General features: G+C 50.4%; 1 protein-coding gene across 7 annotated transcripts in view; it reads left to right on the top strand.

Moving 5' to 3' along the window:
* SLC39A11 (solute carrier family 39 member 11) overlaps nt 1-16,128 on the top strand; it is a 365,940-nt gene that overhangs the window by 85,610 nt on the left and 264,202 nt on the right. For 3 of the 7 annotated variants that reach the window (XM_043453277.1, XM_043453050.1, XM_043452959.1), the window contains 2 exons: nt 5,631-5,749; nt 11,281-11,319. In XM_043453277.1, the coding sequence (XP_043309212.1) occupies nt 5,642-5,749; nt 11,281-11,319 (147 nt within the window). In that variant the 5' untranslated portion in view covers nt 5,631-5,641. Of the gene's footprint in view, nt 1-1,331; nt 1,479-2,888; nt 3,139-4,829; nt 4,849-5,630; nt 5,750-11,280; nt 11,320-16,128 lie in introns of those variants that run through there. The other 4 variants (XM_043452872.1, XM_043452837.1, XM_043453212.1 and 1 more) reach the window with 3 other exon arrangements.

The following is a 16,128-nucleotide window of genomic DNA, read 5'->3' as shown; positions in this document are numbered from 1 at the left end:
GGTGCGGGCTCGGCTGGGTGGTGGGCACTTGGTTCCCTTTACAGTCGCTTGTCGGGAGCACAGGGTGATTGATTATTCCCAGACCCGGGACGGGAAGGTGGGTACTGAGACTCAGAGGAATATGGGATTTATCCATGGAACCCCATGTGCTGTATGAGGCTTCCTCCTGACTCCAGAGCCTAGGCTGCAGCACCTTGTAAGGGAAGCAGAGAGGGAAAGAGGAGGGGTGGAGGAAGAGAGAGAGAGATGTGTCCGTCTCCCGTCCTTCCTGTGTGCCCCAGGAAAAGGCCCTGTGAGCACACAGCGGGGAGGCAGCCGTCTGCACACGGGCAAGAGAGCCCTCACCAGGCACGAGCCTGCCCTTGATCTTGAACTGGTATTGGACTTGCAGCCTCCAGAAGTGTAAGACGGTGGATGTCCAGTGTCTAAGCCACCCGGTCTGGTGTTTTGCTTACGGCGGCCTGAGCTGAGAGAGCTGCTCTGGCTCTGCTGTGTGTCTAAGAATCTCCTGAGGGCAGAGCCCGCCTGTGGTCACCGTGCCATCTTCCCCTCCTGGCCCAGGGCCTGGATATGATGTAGTCACCAGTGTCCATGACTGACTTCTCTGGACAAGACAGGGCTGCTTCTATCCGATCCTCTGGTCTGTGGCCACTGTGATTATGGACAGTGTTTCTGGTTGCTCTCTGGTAGGGTCATCAGATACAATACATGACACCCGGTTACACCTGAATTTCGGATAAGCAACTACTGTGAAATACGCTTTTAGCAGAAGTATGTCCCAAATTGTAGTGAGTTGCTTGGAGAAGGAATACACAGGATATGTGTTGTGTGTTCAGTCACTAAGTCATGTCTGACTCTTTGCGACCCCATGGACTGCAGCACGCCAGGCTTCTCTCAAAACTTGTTTGTTGCTTACCTAACATTCAAGTGTAACTGGATATCCTCTCTTTATTTTTGGCTAACCTAGCAATCCCACCCTATGGTCCTTTTCTAGAAGGCCAGGAGAGCAAAGACCTGGTTCTTGATGAAGGGCTCTAGAATCAGAGCACCAGCAGCAACTGGTTCAAAACAAAACCTTTGCACAGGCTTCCCGAGCTAGAAGCTCTGAGAATGACGCTGATGGAGACTGCAGGTCGCCTGCTCTGTTGCTCACCAGGACGCTGCCAGACGCAGCAACCGATAAGGCACGTTGCAGCATGTTGTTCCCTTGGGTTTCTGCGGCTTCCCGGAAGGTTGCCGAGGGCTGTGCAGCGCTCAGTTCTACCCGCCCCGGTGTCTTCCCGAGCCCGCGGAGGTTGTGAACCAGAGAGTTGATTCTCCGGCCGGATCTGCCAGTTTCTGCGGGCGGGGGCGGAGCTTGGTGGCCGGGGACACGTGTGCCCGGAGGGAAGCAGGAAGTGACTCGGGAGTGGAGCCTGAGAACCGGCAGCGGCTGCGGGGCTGATGGAAGTGGAGAGGGGGCTTGAGAGGGCACCGAAGTGAGTCGGCTCTTCTCGCCTTCGGCGCCTTCGGTGGGGCTGGAGGCCCGGGGTCTGGGGCCACCGGGAGCCGAGCGCGGGGCCTGGAAGGGCAGCCACATGCAGTTTGGAAGGAGGTGCCCCTGGGAGAGGAGGGGGTCGGAGGAGAAGCAGGGTGGCCTCGGCAGGTGGCCTCGGAGGGGGAGGGGTGCCAGGAGCACTCCCCCTGCCCCTCTCCAGGGCGAGCTGGCGGATGTTGACCTTCTGGTGGCAGTGGTCCTCCAAGATCCTTTTCATTCAGCGCTTCCCAGTGGGTGTGTGGAGGGGGTACCCCCAGGAGCAGACCTTGTTACAAGTGCAGCTGTCCCAAGTCCCCTCCCCCAGGCTCTGAGGATCAGCAGGAACCCCTTGAACTTGACTGGGAATCTGGTTAAGGTGCGGCAGGCCTGAAGAGGTGCCTTTCTCATCAACCCCCAGGTCGGCAGGTCCTCGGACCACACTTTGAGTAGCCAGGTATTGGAGACCAGTTTCCACAGTCACAGACTCCCAAACCCGAATCCCTTTGTTCGGTTCCAGTCTTGGAGTCAGGGCAGGCACGCAGGTCTCCGGAAGCGCTCCTTACACCTGTGCAGCTTTTCCATCAGCCTCTTGAAGCTGACTCTTGAAAGTGGGGTAACAGGTTTAAAAGGGAGAGAAAAGGCAGAAATCTTCTATCTGCCAGGAGCCCTGTGCTGCTGTATGTGGGGAGGCCCTGGCATTTTTCAAGCTGGAGCAGGCAGAGAATCTTCTTCCCTCTCGCAAAGGGGCCCGGGTGTCTGATTTAATATCAGCTCCCGGGAAGTCTGAGCCCCACTGCAGAAGTGGCTTTTGAGCCACCCTGGCTGACCGTCCCTGTTCCCAAGGCACTCCTGTCCTGCCTACTGGAGAAAACTTGCTGCTCTCTTGGGTTTGCGTGGCGGCGTCCCTGCTGATCCCTTGCTCACTTTCTAAGCTCTCGGTCTTGAGGACGTTCTTCCAGTTTTGGATCCGTGCTTTCCACTCTGATGTGCATCCCCCGTGGAAGTCTGTGCGATGCTGTGTGCGAGCATGCTCCCTGGCTCAGCCGTGTCCGGCTCTTTGTGACTCCACGGACTGTAGCCCGCCAGGCTCCTCTGTCCATGGGATTTCCCAGGCAAGAACACCGGAGTGGGTTGCCATTTCCTCCTCCAGGGGATCTTCCTGCATTGACGGCAGATTCTTTACCACGGAGCCACCTGGGAAGCTCCTATGAAATATTAATTCTGATTCAGCAAGTCTGGGGTGGTACCTGAGATTCTGCATTTCTAACTTAGCTCCTAAGGGGGCCCAGCGCTGCTGGTTCTGGGACCACCCTTAGAGGAGTGAGGGTTTTTTGTTTTTGTTTTTAATATTTATTTATTTTGGCTGCACCAGGGTCGTAATGGCAGCACGTGGGATCCACAGTCTTCGTTGAAGCGGCGTGCGGGACCTTTAGTTGTCGTATGAGAACTCTTAGTTGCGTTGTGTGGGATCTAATTCCCTGACCAGGGATTGAAGCTGGGTTGCCTGCACTGGGAGTGCAGAGTCTCAGCCACTGGACCAGCAGGGAAGTCCCTGAGTCGTGAGGATTTAAAACAGCAAGGAAGAAACTTCTCCGAGGAGCACTGGGCTGGCATCCCCAACGGTAAATCCACTGCTGTTGGGATGGCAAGGACGGTGGCCTTGGCCTTCTCTCTGTGTCTCTTTTTCTTACATCCCAGGGTGCTCGGGTGTAAACAGAGTCTTGGGCGTGTGTTTTCCCCTCCCACCAGCCCCCAGGAACACCCACAACCTCCCTTGTTTGCCAGCCCACAGAACCCACGTTGACTTTGGCCGTGTAGTGAATGTAAATGGTTTCCTCTTTTCTGTAGTTGCTAAAAGGCACATTCAACGCTGAGAAACAAAGTTGTTTTTCTTGTTGTTGTTGTTATGACCTGTCTTGGATGATAAGTACTGAGGAGATGCTAGCTGTGTGCCTTTCTTTATAAATCCTGTTTGAAACTTGTATCCACAAAGATCAGTGTAATGATCCGAATGTCTTAGTTTAGAAGCACAAACCATTCTCTGTTGGGTGCCTTAACAAGATGCCATATGTAAAGAGGTGGGTTTTTTTTTTTTTTTTTTTAGAGGTGGGTTTTTTATTAATGGTGTTTTTTTCTTTATTTGGTGCAGTCCTCCTCCTGAACGCCACTTAGACTATGGGGACCCAGGCTGTCTAGAGATCTGTTTTGTGCTGAGGTTTCTTGGTACCTTGGCTGAGTCTGGGCGCGCCTGGGCTCACCTGGGTTTACCTGGGTTCATCCTGACTTACAGCTTCATAGATCTGAATCCTGCTGGTTTGCTGACCTTCTTGGCAGAAGAGGGCCCATCTACCCTCTGCCCAGGTTTCCTTCCAGGGTTAGAGGCAGAACCGACAGCTTTTGCTCTGCAAGTTCAGGGTTGCTGGCTCCCCACAGACCACTAGGGCCTGGCAGGGCCGAGCCCACTGTGAGTGCTAGAGGATCGGGGGAGCTGAATGAGCCCTTTGAGATGAGGCCTCGAGCCCCGGTGTTTATTGTATCAACCACACACAGAGCTTTTCAACGCGCGGGTTTCTCTGCCTTGTAACTTTCCACAGGTGAGGTGACTCCCGATCATTTCAGAGCTAGAATGCAAAACGTGTGCAAGTCTAGAGGAGGTCCACCGAGCAGAACCAGGAGGGAATGTTACTTCCCTTTCCTTCCATGGTGGACAGCGGTGTAACTTCAGCTTTGGGAGAAAAGTGCTCAGTGTGGGGCGGGGGGGCTTCCCAGGTGGCTCAGTGGGTAGAGAGTCTGCCTGCAATGCAGGAAATGCAGGAGACATGGGTTCGATCCCTGAGCAGGGAGTGGGGGGCGGAAGATCCCCTAGGGGAAGGCATGGCAACCCACTCCAGTATTCTTGCCTGGAGAACCCCACGGACAGAGTCGCAAAGAGCTGGACACGACTGATCGACTGAGCAGTCCATATGCTCAGTGGACTGGGGGAAGTGCCGCTTGGGTTTTGTTTCTGTGTCTTTGCTTATTCAAGCTAAGCCGGCCCTTTTCAATTCAACACATATGTTTTGGGGTGCCAGAAAACCCTATTTTATGGGGGTATCATTTGTGAAAAAGCATCATCCTTATTTTTAAACAATGAATGATGTGAAAGATGAAGGAGGCAAGCCCACACAAAGAAAGCACTGAAGACGTGTCCTGGGACCGGAGTGGAGGAAGGTCAGGGAATCATGGCATCGAAGTTGGTGTTAACAGAGGATGTTCTGGGTCTGATGGCTGGAGGCTGGGAGGAAACCGGATAAAGAGAGACTTGGAGCAGGACCATCTGGGGCTTGTGAAAGGTACCGCGAATAACAGGGTTGAGCTGGAACACAGTGCCCTTGCAGGGTGCCGTGGTTGAAGAATTGTTGGGTGAGTTGACGGTCAGCTGATGGAGGGAATCCTTGGCGGCCACGGGAGCTGCCGTGAGAACGGCTCCCGAGAGCTGTTGAAAGTTTGATTGGGCTTCCCTAGTGGCTCAGACAGTAACGAATCTGCCTGCAGTGCAGGAGACGCGGGTTCGATCCCTGGGTCAGAAAGATCCCCTGGAGAAGGGAATGGCTACCCTCTCCAGTGTTCTTGCCTGGGAAATCCTAGCGACAGAGAAGCCTGGCGGGCTGCAGTCCATGGAGTCGCAAACAGTTGGACACAACTGAGCGACCGACACTTTGTTTGGGTGGAAGGGCTTCAGGAGGGCATTTGAGCTGGTCAACCTGTGCTCAGAGGAGACTGGACCGATGATGGATGATAGGCAGGCTCAGGCAAAACGGGTAGAACATGCCGGAAGGCTGCGGTCAGACCCTCCCAGGCTGTCTCCCTCCAGGCTAAGTAATTCACATTCTTTGCACGTTTTTGGAACTATTTCCCAGTGTTGTCCCTTCTTTCCTGGCCTGTACTCCCCCGGTGTCTCCCTGGGTGTCCCCAGGTCTCTCCTTTTGGAGCCGGATGGTTTCCGATACCTGGGATCAGCTGGGGTGAAGCCGCCCAGCCTTAGCTGGGCTGCCTGGATGTGCGGGCCCTTTAGCGCGTGCATGTCCCGGGGAAGGACCACGGGCGCTGAGCCTCTCTGCTCTTCTGCACACAGCCGTATCCAGCATGCTCCACGGCCACAGCCCGGTGTCCCAGGCCCTGCTGGGGACCTTCTTCACCTGGGGGTTGACGGCGGCCGGGGCGGCCCTCGTGTTCGTCTTCTCTAGCGGACAGGTGAGTTGCCTTGCTTTGGTTCGGGGGTTCGCGGGGGGCCCTTTTTCGTGAACTCTGCCCCTTTCCTTCCCTTGCCCCCTCCAGCCCCCTGGCTGAGAGCTCACGGGTCCTCTGCTTCCCCCTTCCCAATGCCCAGTTTTTTGGCCTTTCCGAGTCCCCGCCTGATTTCTCTCCGCCGCCTCAGTTCTCTCGGGCCTGGAGCAGGTGGCAATGTGTGTGAGGTGTGTACCCCTCGCCCTGTGACCTTGAGTGGTGGAAGAGACCCTGGGAAAAAGCAAGGCTGACGGCTCTGTCCTCTTTAGCCCATTTCTAGGCTCTTCGTCTCCTCCCTCGCCCCCTTTGGGATGAACACACACAGACCTGCCCCCCGCCCCCCAGGCCCCTAAAGACCCCACCCCCACCCCCTGCGCCCCTACATCTCCCAGACCCCCCCTCCAAGTACACTCCACACACCCTCCCCGCCCCTCCCCAGCCCATGCCCACCTCCTGTGCCTGGAGTTCTGCCTCTTCTCCAGCCTCGGCCGCCCAAGTCCACGCCAGGGGCCGTCGCCCTCAGCGTCTGGATGAAGGCAGAGTCCCCGCGCCCACCATGCTTGGGGTGCGGGCAGGGCAGGTGTGGCGTGCGGGCACGCGGTGGAGGAGTGAGGCAGACACCCGAGAGGCCCGGGAAGGCGCCGGCCGGGGCCCCCTCGTGTCAGGGCCCGTACCGCAGGGCTGATGTCCCAGGAAGTGGGCTGGGAGCCTGCGGAGACTGGTCTGGGCCCCAGGCTACTGTCGACAGGCGACCCAGCGCCCTGCCTGCCTCCCGACAGCCGCGGTCCTCCGGGGTCCCGCCCTCGAGCCCTTCCGGGGTAGAGCAGCCCACGTTTCCATCTTCCCCAGTTTCAGTTGTGTTCACAAGCTGAGACCTGAGTCGGAAGAGCTGAGCTCTGGCTGGGCGGCTGGCCGCAGAGGCCTGAGTGGAAGTCCACAGGCCCCGAGTGACCCCGGTCGGTGCTGTGGGGGCCGCTCAGAAGGGAGAAGCCATCACAGAGGTGCCCCCTCCCCTGGGAGCTGAGAGCCCCTAATTTGTCTCCCGTTGGCGTCGCCCCCAGGTCAGTAGGAGGAATGGCTGAGACACTTCTCTGTGCAGAGGCGCGTCGGGGATCCCCAGGACCACTCACAGATGCCGTGATTCACTAGACGGGCTCGTGGGACTCGGCACACGGCTGAGCCACGTCCTCGTCGCTAAGGTCTATGACAGCGAAAGGACACATCAGCTTCGGCGAGAGAGACAGTCAGGGTCTGGGGAGGTCTGTGCACAGGTTTGGGGTCTGACGCCCCCTTCCTTCTACGAGGGGGCACAGAGCGTGCTCCTTCCCCAGCAATGAGAGCGCGGTAACACGGGGACGATGTGTCTGCCCAGGGACGCCCAGCACAGGCTCGCTCCTCAGGGTCTTTACTGGGGGCTGGCCACAGAGGCATCTGAGCCATAACCCAAATCCCAGGCCCTCAGAAGGAAAGCAGGTGTCCCGCACAAATCACGTGGTTTGTGAAGTGGGCACAGGGACCCGCCCTTATCGGTCAGGAATGGGGGAGCTGTGCCAGGGCCAGCTTCCCAGGAGCCAGCCAAGGACCAGCCTGGAAAGCAGGACCTTCTAGAGGGAGCAGGCTCGGTGGGTTAGGTGAGCCTCCTCTGCACAGGAGCCGTGCCGGAGAGATGGGAAGGGCCAGACGTGAGGGGATAAAGCCAGCTGTGGACCGGAGTGCCCGGAGGCAAGCTCTTTTCCTCCTGCCCCGGCAAACCCCAGTTTTCACCCAGCCGATATAGGGGCTTCAGTGAGGGTCCCTGAGGATGATGGACACTCAGCTCTCTACCCTCTGCTGCTATCAATAGTGGCTCAACTTCACTTGAAGTTCATTTTCTTTTTTTAAAAAGTATTTGTTTATTTGGCGGCACTGGGTCTTAGTTGAGGCATGTGGGATCTAGTTCCCTGACCAGGGGTCAAACCCAGGCCCCCTGCCTTGGGAGCGCAGAGTCCTAGCCACTGAACCACCAGCAGAGTCACCCAAATTCATTTTCTTGATTGAAAAAAAATCATATTGTAATTGTTGGGAACTCAAAAAATGTGAAGAAGCTGAAAGAAAGAATAAAAAAGTTTCTCAATCCCATTTTTCTGAAAGGAAAACTGAAATATTTGTTCAAATTTATTTGGCTGTATTTGAATATACAAATACAGACATAATCTGTTTTCTTTACATAATGAGGATCAAATTATGAAGTTTTATAATGAGCATTTTTCACTGGATGTCATAGGCACCCCTCCCTAAGCCTAAATGGTTTTTTGACTATTTTGATTAGTTACTTAGATAGCTGTAGAACATCCCACCATAAAAATGCACTGCAGTTTATTTAGCCAGTCCCCAACAGCTGGACAGTTAGTTTATGACTGAACAATAACAAGTGTGTCCATGTGGCCAGAGACTGTGTAACTTAGGCCCCTCCTTAAAAAGAAAAGCTTTTTATTGAAAAATACAGTGCATGTAGAAAAATGCACATATTATGGACTTCCCTGGTGGTCCAGTGGTTAAGAATCCACCTGCCAATGCAGGGGACACGGGTTCGATCCCCTGGTGCAGGAAGATCAACTAAAGCCCATGCACCCCAACTGCTGACCCTGAGCTCTGGAGCCCTCGAGCCACAAGAGAAGCCCCTGCGATGAGAAGCCGGTGACCACAGCAGAGAGCAGCCCTCGCTTGTCACAACTGGAGAACGCCCACGTGCAACAACGAAGACCCAGCACACCCAAAAATAGATAAATAAATAATTTAAAGAAAGGAAAATGCACATTTTCGAAGTGTACAGCTTGCTGACTTTTCACCAGTGTCCATGGAAGTAGCGCCCAGATCAAGTACTAGAATAGGATCCCCCCAACCCCTGACAGGCAATGCCGAAGAATGCTCAAACTACTGCACAACTGCACTCATCTCACACGCTAGTAAAGTAATGCTCAAAATTCTCCAAGCCAGGCTTCAGCAATACGTGAACCATGAACTTCCAGATGTTCAAGCTGGATTTAGAAAAGGCAGAGGAACCAGAGATCAAATTGCCAACATCCTCTGGATCATCGAAAAAGCAAGAGAGTTCCAGAAAAACATCTTTCTGCTTTATTGACTATGCCAAAGCCTTTGACTGTGTGGATCACAATAAACTGTGGAAAATTCTGAAAGAGATGGGAATACCAGACCACCTGACCTGCCTCTTGAGAAACCTGTATGCAGCTCAGGAAGCAACAGTTGGAACTGGACATGGAACAACAGACTGGTTCCAAATGGGAAAAAGGAGTACGTTAGGGCTGTATATTGTCACCCTGCTTATTTAACTTATATGCAGAGTACATCATGAGAAACGCTGGGCTGGATGAAGCACAAGCTGGAATCAAGATTGCCAGGAGAAATATCAATAACCTCGGATATGCAGATGACACCACCTTTATGGCAGAAAGTGAAGAGGAACTAAAAAGCCTCTTGATGAAAGTGAAAGAGGAGAGTGAAAAAGTTGGCTTAAAACTCAACATTCAAAGAATTAAGATCATGGCATCTGGTCCCATCAGTTCATGGCAAATAGATGGGGAAACAATGGAAACTGTGACAGACTTTATTTTGGGGAGGCTCCAAAATCACTGCAGATGGTGACTGCAGGCATGAAATTAAAAGACGCTTGCTCCTTGGAAGAAAAGCTATGATCAACCTAGAGAGCAGAGACATTATTTTAAATATTATTTAAAATTATTTATTTTAAATAATATTTAAATATTATATGTATTAATATATAAAATAAATATTAAATATAAAAAGTATTTAAATATTATTTAAAATTATTGAAAAGCAGAGACATTACTTTGCCAACAAAGGTCTGTCTAGTCAAGGTTATGGTTTTTCCGGTGGTCATGTATGGATGTGAGAGTCGGACTATAAAGAAAGCTGAGCACCAAAGAATTGATGCTTTTGAACTGTGATGTTGGAGAAGACTCTTGAGAGTCCCTTGGACTGCAAGGAGATCCAACCAGTCTATCGTAAAGGAGATCAGTCCTGGGTGTTCATTGGAAGGACTGATGTTGAGGCTGAAACTCCAATCCTTTGGCCACCTGATGTGAAGAGCTGACTCATTTGAAAAGACCCTGATGCTGGGAAAGATTGAAGGCAGGAGGAGAAGGGGACGACAGAGGATGAGATGGTTGGATGGCATCTCCGACTCAATGGAGATGAGTCTGGGTAAACTCCGGGAGTTGGTGATGGACAGGGAGGCCTGGCGTGCTGCAGTCCATGTGTCGCAAAGAGTCAGACACGACTGAGAGACTGAACTGAACTGAACTGAACCCCTGAGCCCCCCTGCAGCAGCCCTTTCGGGGCCCCTTTCACCCCAGCCGCCTGCTCCACTCCAGGGGCAGCCCCTCTCCTGGTCTACAACAGCAGAGTCTCGTTTTCCCTGTTTCGTTGAGCGTATTGTGTAGTGTATGCTCTTCTGCGTCTGGCTGACTTCACCCTATTTATTGCTCAGCTGGTAAAGAATCCGCCTGCAGTGCAGGAGACCCTGGTTGGCTTCCTGGGTCGGGAAGAGCTGCTGGAGACAGGATAGGCAACGCATTCCAGTATTCTTGGGCTTCCCGCATGGCTCAGCTGGTAGAGAGTCTGCCTGCCATGTGGTAGACCTGGGTTCGATCCCTGGGTTGGGAAGATCCCCTGGAGATGGGAAAGGCTACCCACTGCAGTATTCTGACCTGGAGAATCCCGTGGACTGCAGTCCATGGGGTCAGAAAGAGTTGGACACGACTGAGAGACTTTCCCGTTCACGCTTTCCCATTTACTGATGCCGATGCCTGATTATGAGCTCCAGTCGCACATGTATGTGCATTCTCATTTCTGCATGGTGTTCTCCGTGTGTGGACGTGCTCGTGACCTCTCCATTTTGCTGCTGGTGGACCTCTGGGTAGTTTTGAGTCTCGGCTGTCACAAGCAGTGCCATAAAAAGCATTTTTGCCACAAGTCCGCTGATTCCGAGTGTGTGTTTCTGTTGGTAATCACACATGGCCCTCGCTGCTGGGTCACAGGGCATGCTGATGAAGGTTCACTTTCCAAAGTGGCTGGACCAGCTTGCACGCCCACCTGCAGCGCGGGAGGATTTTGCTTGGTCCATGTGCTTGTGAGTACTTGTTAATTTCCAACTTTATACCAGCTCCTTACTAAAGGTTTATGGCCGTCGTTCACAGGGAGTGCTGAGAAAGACGTAAAACGCACGGACCAGTGCAAGCCGAGGGTCATGCTGAATGAAGGCTCCGATTGGTTGTGGAATGAATGGAAGGTTTAAAAAAATTTTTTTTTTTCCCCTGACTCTTGGCTCATTTTATAAAGACTCGGGTCCAGGGTTCCAGAAAGATTTGCAAGCTCCAGCTTGGGCTTGTCTTTATTCATGTGGCTTTCTTAGGCTTATGATTGCCTCCTATCCCATGAAACGTTTCTTAGAAACTGAAACATCTTGTTTTCATTTTCAGAGGCGGATCTTAGATGGAAGCCTTGGCTTTGCTGCAGGGGTAAGTCAGCGCATGGTGGGAGGGATCTGAGTGGAGAATGTTTCCTCTGTTGTTTCTCTGCCAAGGGGTATTTCCAGCCTCCCTCCTTGTGGCCACGTTCCCCCTTTGTGATCTCCAGTGGCTCCCTCTGATCGCTGACCCTGTTTGCATCCAGCAAGGGGAGTGCCCCTGCCTCTCCTTAGACTGAGAAAGAGGCTTGTTGGCAGCTGTCTCAGGACTTGTAAATGAGTATTCAAGTGAGGTATATATATTTAGGGAGGGCTTAGCACAGAGCTCTGTTGGCACTAATCAGATATGCTCTTTCCTTCCTCCTCATCCCCCATAAGATCTTATATTATGGGTATTTTCAAGCGTGTAAAAAAGGGGAGAGAATCCCATGAGGTACCCCAGGTACCACAGCTCAGCTTCAATCATTAGTGACATTTTGCTAAACTCATTTAACATATCCCCCCGCCCCACCACCTCCCGCCGTCCAGTATACTTGGGAGAATGTTTTATAAAAGCAAATCTCAGACATCATATAATTTCACTTGTAAATTTAATACACAACTCTAACTGAATGATTAAAAAAAAAACATGATCAGCATGGTATTATCACACCTACCAAAATTAATATTTCCTTATTAGTATCCAGTATTTGACCTCACATTCAGACTTCCTCTGTGTTTTTCAAAGGTGTCTCCTAAAATTGTTCTGTTAGAGTCATGATCCAAACAAAATCTTCATATAGAATTTGTTTCCTTTTTCTGGGGTGTGCCTCAAGGCTTACTGGGCCTTAGTTCCCTGACCAGGGATCAAACCTGGGCCTTGGCAGTGAAAGCATCAAGTCCTAACCACCGGACGACCAGGGAGCAGCCTTGAATTTGTATTGCGTATTTTCAGTCTCTTTTATTCTTTAGCAGTACTCTCCCCCACCCCATCACTTCCACCCCCACCCCTAGTCATTTGTTAGAGAAGGTGGACTGTTGGTCTGTAGAATGTCCCGCGTTCTGACCTTGGCGCGTTGCTTCCTTATGGTGCTGTTGATCTTGTTCCTCTGTCCCCTAGGTCTCCCGTAAACTGGGAGGCAGACCTAGGGGCTCGCTCAGTGCGGATTCCATTTTCCAGGCATGAATACCTCCTCGAGGCGCTGTGTGTTCCAATCTCATCAGTCACATTCAGTTCCGTTCAGCCGCTCAGTCGTGTCTGACTCTTTGCGACCCCATGGACTGCAGCACGCCAGGCCTGCTTGTCCATCACCAACTCCCGCTCAAAGTCCAGCTCAAACTCATGTCCGTCGAGTCAGTGATGCCATCCAACCATCTCATCCTCTGTGGTCCCCTTCTCCTCCTGCCTTCAGTCTTTCCCAGCATCAGAGTCTTTTCCAGTGAGTCAGTCCTTTGCATCAGGTGGCCAAAGTATTGCAGTTTCAGCTTCAGCATCAGTCCTTTCAATTAATATTCAGGACTGATTTCCTTTAGGATGGACTGGCTGAATCTCCTTGCAGTCCAAAGGACTCTCAAGAGTCTTCTCCAACACCACAGTTCAAAAGCATCAATTCTTCAGTGCTCAGCTTTCTTTATAGTCCAGCTCTCACATCCATACATGACCACTGGAAAAACCATGTCTCTGACTAGATGGACCTTTCTGGCAAAGTAATGTCTCTGCTTTTTAATATGCTCTCTAGGTTGGTCATAGCTTTTCTTCCAAGGAGCAAGTGTCTTTTAATTTCATGCCTGCAATCACCATTTGCAGTGATTTTGGAGCCTCCCCAAAATAAAGTCTGTCACTGTTTTCATTGTTTCCCCATCTATTTGCCATGAGGTGATGGGATCAGATGCCAGGATCTTAGTTTTCTGAATGTTGAGCTTTAAGCCAACTTTTTCACTCTCCTCCTTCACTTTCATCAAGAGGCTTTTTAGTTCCTCTTCACTTTCTGCCATAAGGGTGGTGTCATCTGCATATCCGAGGTTATTGATATTTCTCCCAGAAATCTTGATTCCAGCTTGTGCTTCATCCAGCCCAGCGTTGCTCATGATGTACTCTGCATATAAGTTAAATAATCAGGGTGACAATATACAGCCTTGACGCACTCCTTTTCCTATTTGGAACCATTCTGTTGTTCCATGTCCAGTTCTAACTGTTGCTTCCTGACCTGCATATAGGTTTCTCAAGAGGCAGGTCAGGTGGTCTGGTATTCCCATCTCTTGAAAAATTTTCCACAATTTGTTGTGATCCACACAGTCAAAGGGTTTGGCGTAATCAATAAAGCAGAGTAGATGTATTTCTGGAATTTTGTTGTTTTTTCGATGATCCAGAGGATGTTGGCAATTTGATCTCTGGTTCTTCTACCTTTTCTAAATCCAGCTTGAACATCTGGAAGTTCTCAGTTCCTGTATTGTTGAAGCCTAGCTTGAAGAATTTTGAGCATTACTTTGTTAGTGTGTGAGATGAGTGCAATTGTGCGATAGTTTGAACATTCTTTGGGATTGCCTTTCTTTGGGATTAGAATGAAAACTGACCTTTTCCAGTCCTGTGGCCACTGCTGAATTTTCCAAATTTGCTGGCATATTGAGTGCGGCACTTTCACAGCATCACCTTTTAGCATTTGAAATAGTTCAACTGGAATTCCATCACCTCCACTAGCTTTGTTCGTAGTGATGCCTCCTAAGGCCCACTTGACTTTGCAATCCCGGATGTCTGGCTCTAAGTGAGTGATCACACCATCGTGGTTATCTGGGTCATAAAGATATTTTTTGTATAGTTCTTCTGTGTATTCTTGCCACCTCTTCTTAACATCTTCTGCTTCTGTTAGGTCCATACCATTTCTGTCCTTTATCGAACCCATCTTTGCATGAAATGTTCCCTGGGTATCTCTAATTTTCTTGAAGAGACCTCTAGTCTGTCCCATTCTGTTGTTTTCCTGTATTTCTTTGCATTGATCACAGAGGAAGGCTTTCTTAGCTTGCTGCTCTTTGGAACTCTGCATTCAAGTGGGCATATCTTTCCTTTTCTCCTTTGCCTTTAGCTTATGTTCTTTTCTCAGCTATTTGTAAGGCCTCCTCAGACAACCATTTTGCCATTTTTCTTTTCTTTTTCTTGGGGATGGTCTTGATCACTGCCTCCTATACAATGTCATGAACCTCTGTCCATAGTTTTTCAGGCACTCTGTCTATCAGATCTAATCCCTTGAATCTATTTTTCACTTCCACTGTATAATTGTAAGGGATTTGATTTAGGTCATACCTGAATGATCTAGTGGTTTTCCCTACTTTTCTCAATTTAAGTCTGAATTTTGGAATAAGTAGTTCATGATCTGAGCCACAATCATCTCCTGGTCTTGTTTTTGCTGACTGTATAGGTCTTGTTTTTTGCTGACTGTATAGAGCTTCTCCATCTTTGGCTGCAAAGAATATAATCTGATTTCAGTATTGACCATCTGATGATGTCCATGCGTAGAGTCTTCTCCTGTGTTGTTGGAAGAGGATGTTTGCTATGACCTGTGTGTTCTCTTGGCAGAACTCTGCTAGCCTTTGCCCTGCTTCATTCTGTAACCCAGGCCCAAATTTGCCTGTTATTACAAGTATTTCTTGACTTCCTACTTTTGCATTCCAGTCCCCTGTAATGAAAAGGATATCTTTTTGGGTGTTAGTTCTGGAAGGTCTTGTAGGTCTTCATAGAACCGTCCAACTTCAGCTTCTTCAGCATTACTGGTCGGGGCACAGACTTGGATTACTGTGATATTGAATGGTTTGCCTTGGAAATGATCAGAGATCATTCTGTCATTTTTGAGATTGTACCCAAGTACTGCATTTCAGACTCTTTTGTTGACTATGATGGCTACTCCATTTCTTCTAAGGGATTCTTACCCACAGTAATAGATATTATGGTTGTCTGAATTAAATTCACCCATTCCAGTCCATTTTAGTTCACTGATTTCTAAAATGTCAATGTTTGCTCTTGCCGTCTCCTGCTTGACCACTTCCAATGTGCCTTGATTCATGAGCCTTACATTTCAGGTTCCTATGCAATATACTTTTTACAACATCAGACTTTACTTCCATCACCAGTCATATCCACACCTGGGCGTTGTTTTTGCTTTGGCTCCGTCTGTTCCTTCTTTCTGGAGTTACTTCTCCACTCTTCTCCAGTAGCATGTTGGGCACCTACTGACCTGGTGACTTCATTTTTCAGTGTCATCAGTCACATTAGCAGGCACGTTAATACGTGCTTTTCCCTTTCCGTGGAGTCAAATTTGGTTCCTTGGTCCTGTTTTTGTAGTCCTGTGATCTGCAAAACCTGGTCTGAGGGTGGGACCTCCCAAAAGTCCTGTAAGCCAGCAACTCTGAGATCAGAGTGTGTGAGAGCATTCTAGGTGTTCCATGGGGCACGGAGAGTGGTCGCAAAAATCAGTGTCCATGTCCTCAGCTTTCAGTTTTGTTCCTTTCACCAAACTGCTCTGCCCGAGAATCTCCCGAGGCAGATTGTGCCTTCCCACCTTCCCTGACACAGCCGCCCTCTCCTGCTTTATCAAAGGAAGATGCTCTCTTGCCTTGGTTCCGTGCCTCTGAGTAGCAGCGTCTCCATGCATGGACGGAGGGCCCCTTGGCGTGTGGATGCTTGGGTGGAGATGATGAAGGACTCCCATCACTGATCACTGGATGCAAATCCTTTAGCAATTCAGATACTGTCCTTTCACGGAAATAACATCCCGAAAGCCACATGGTGTGGCCAAAAGAAAGAGAGAAAGAAATCCTTTAATGTAAATTTCCCTGGTGAATTGCGCTGGAAGGACTGATGCTGAAGCTGAAACTCCAGTACTTTGGTCAC

This window comes from Cervus canadensis, chromosome 1 (assembly GCF_019320065.1).
Source record: "Cervus canadensis isolate Bull #8, Minnesota chromosome 1, ASM1932006v1, whole genome shotgun sequence".
Classification (NCBI taxonomy): domain Eukaryota; kingdom Metazoa; phylum Chordata; class Mammalia; order Artiodactyla; family Cervidae; genus Cervus; species Cervus canadensis.
This window is presented reverse-complemented; position numbering and strand designations above follow the sequence as displayed.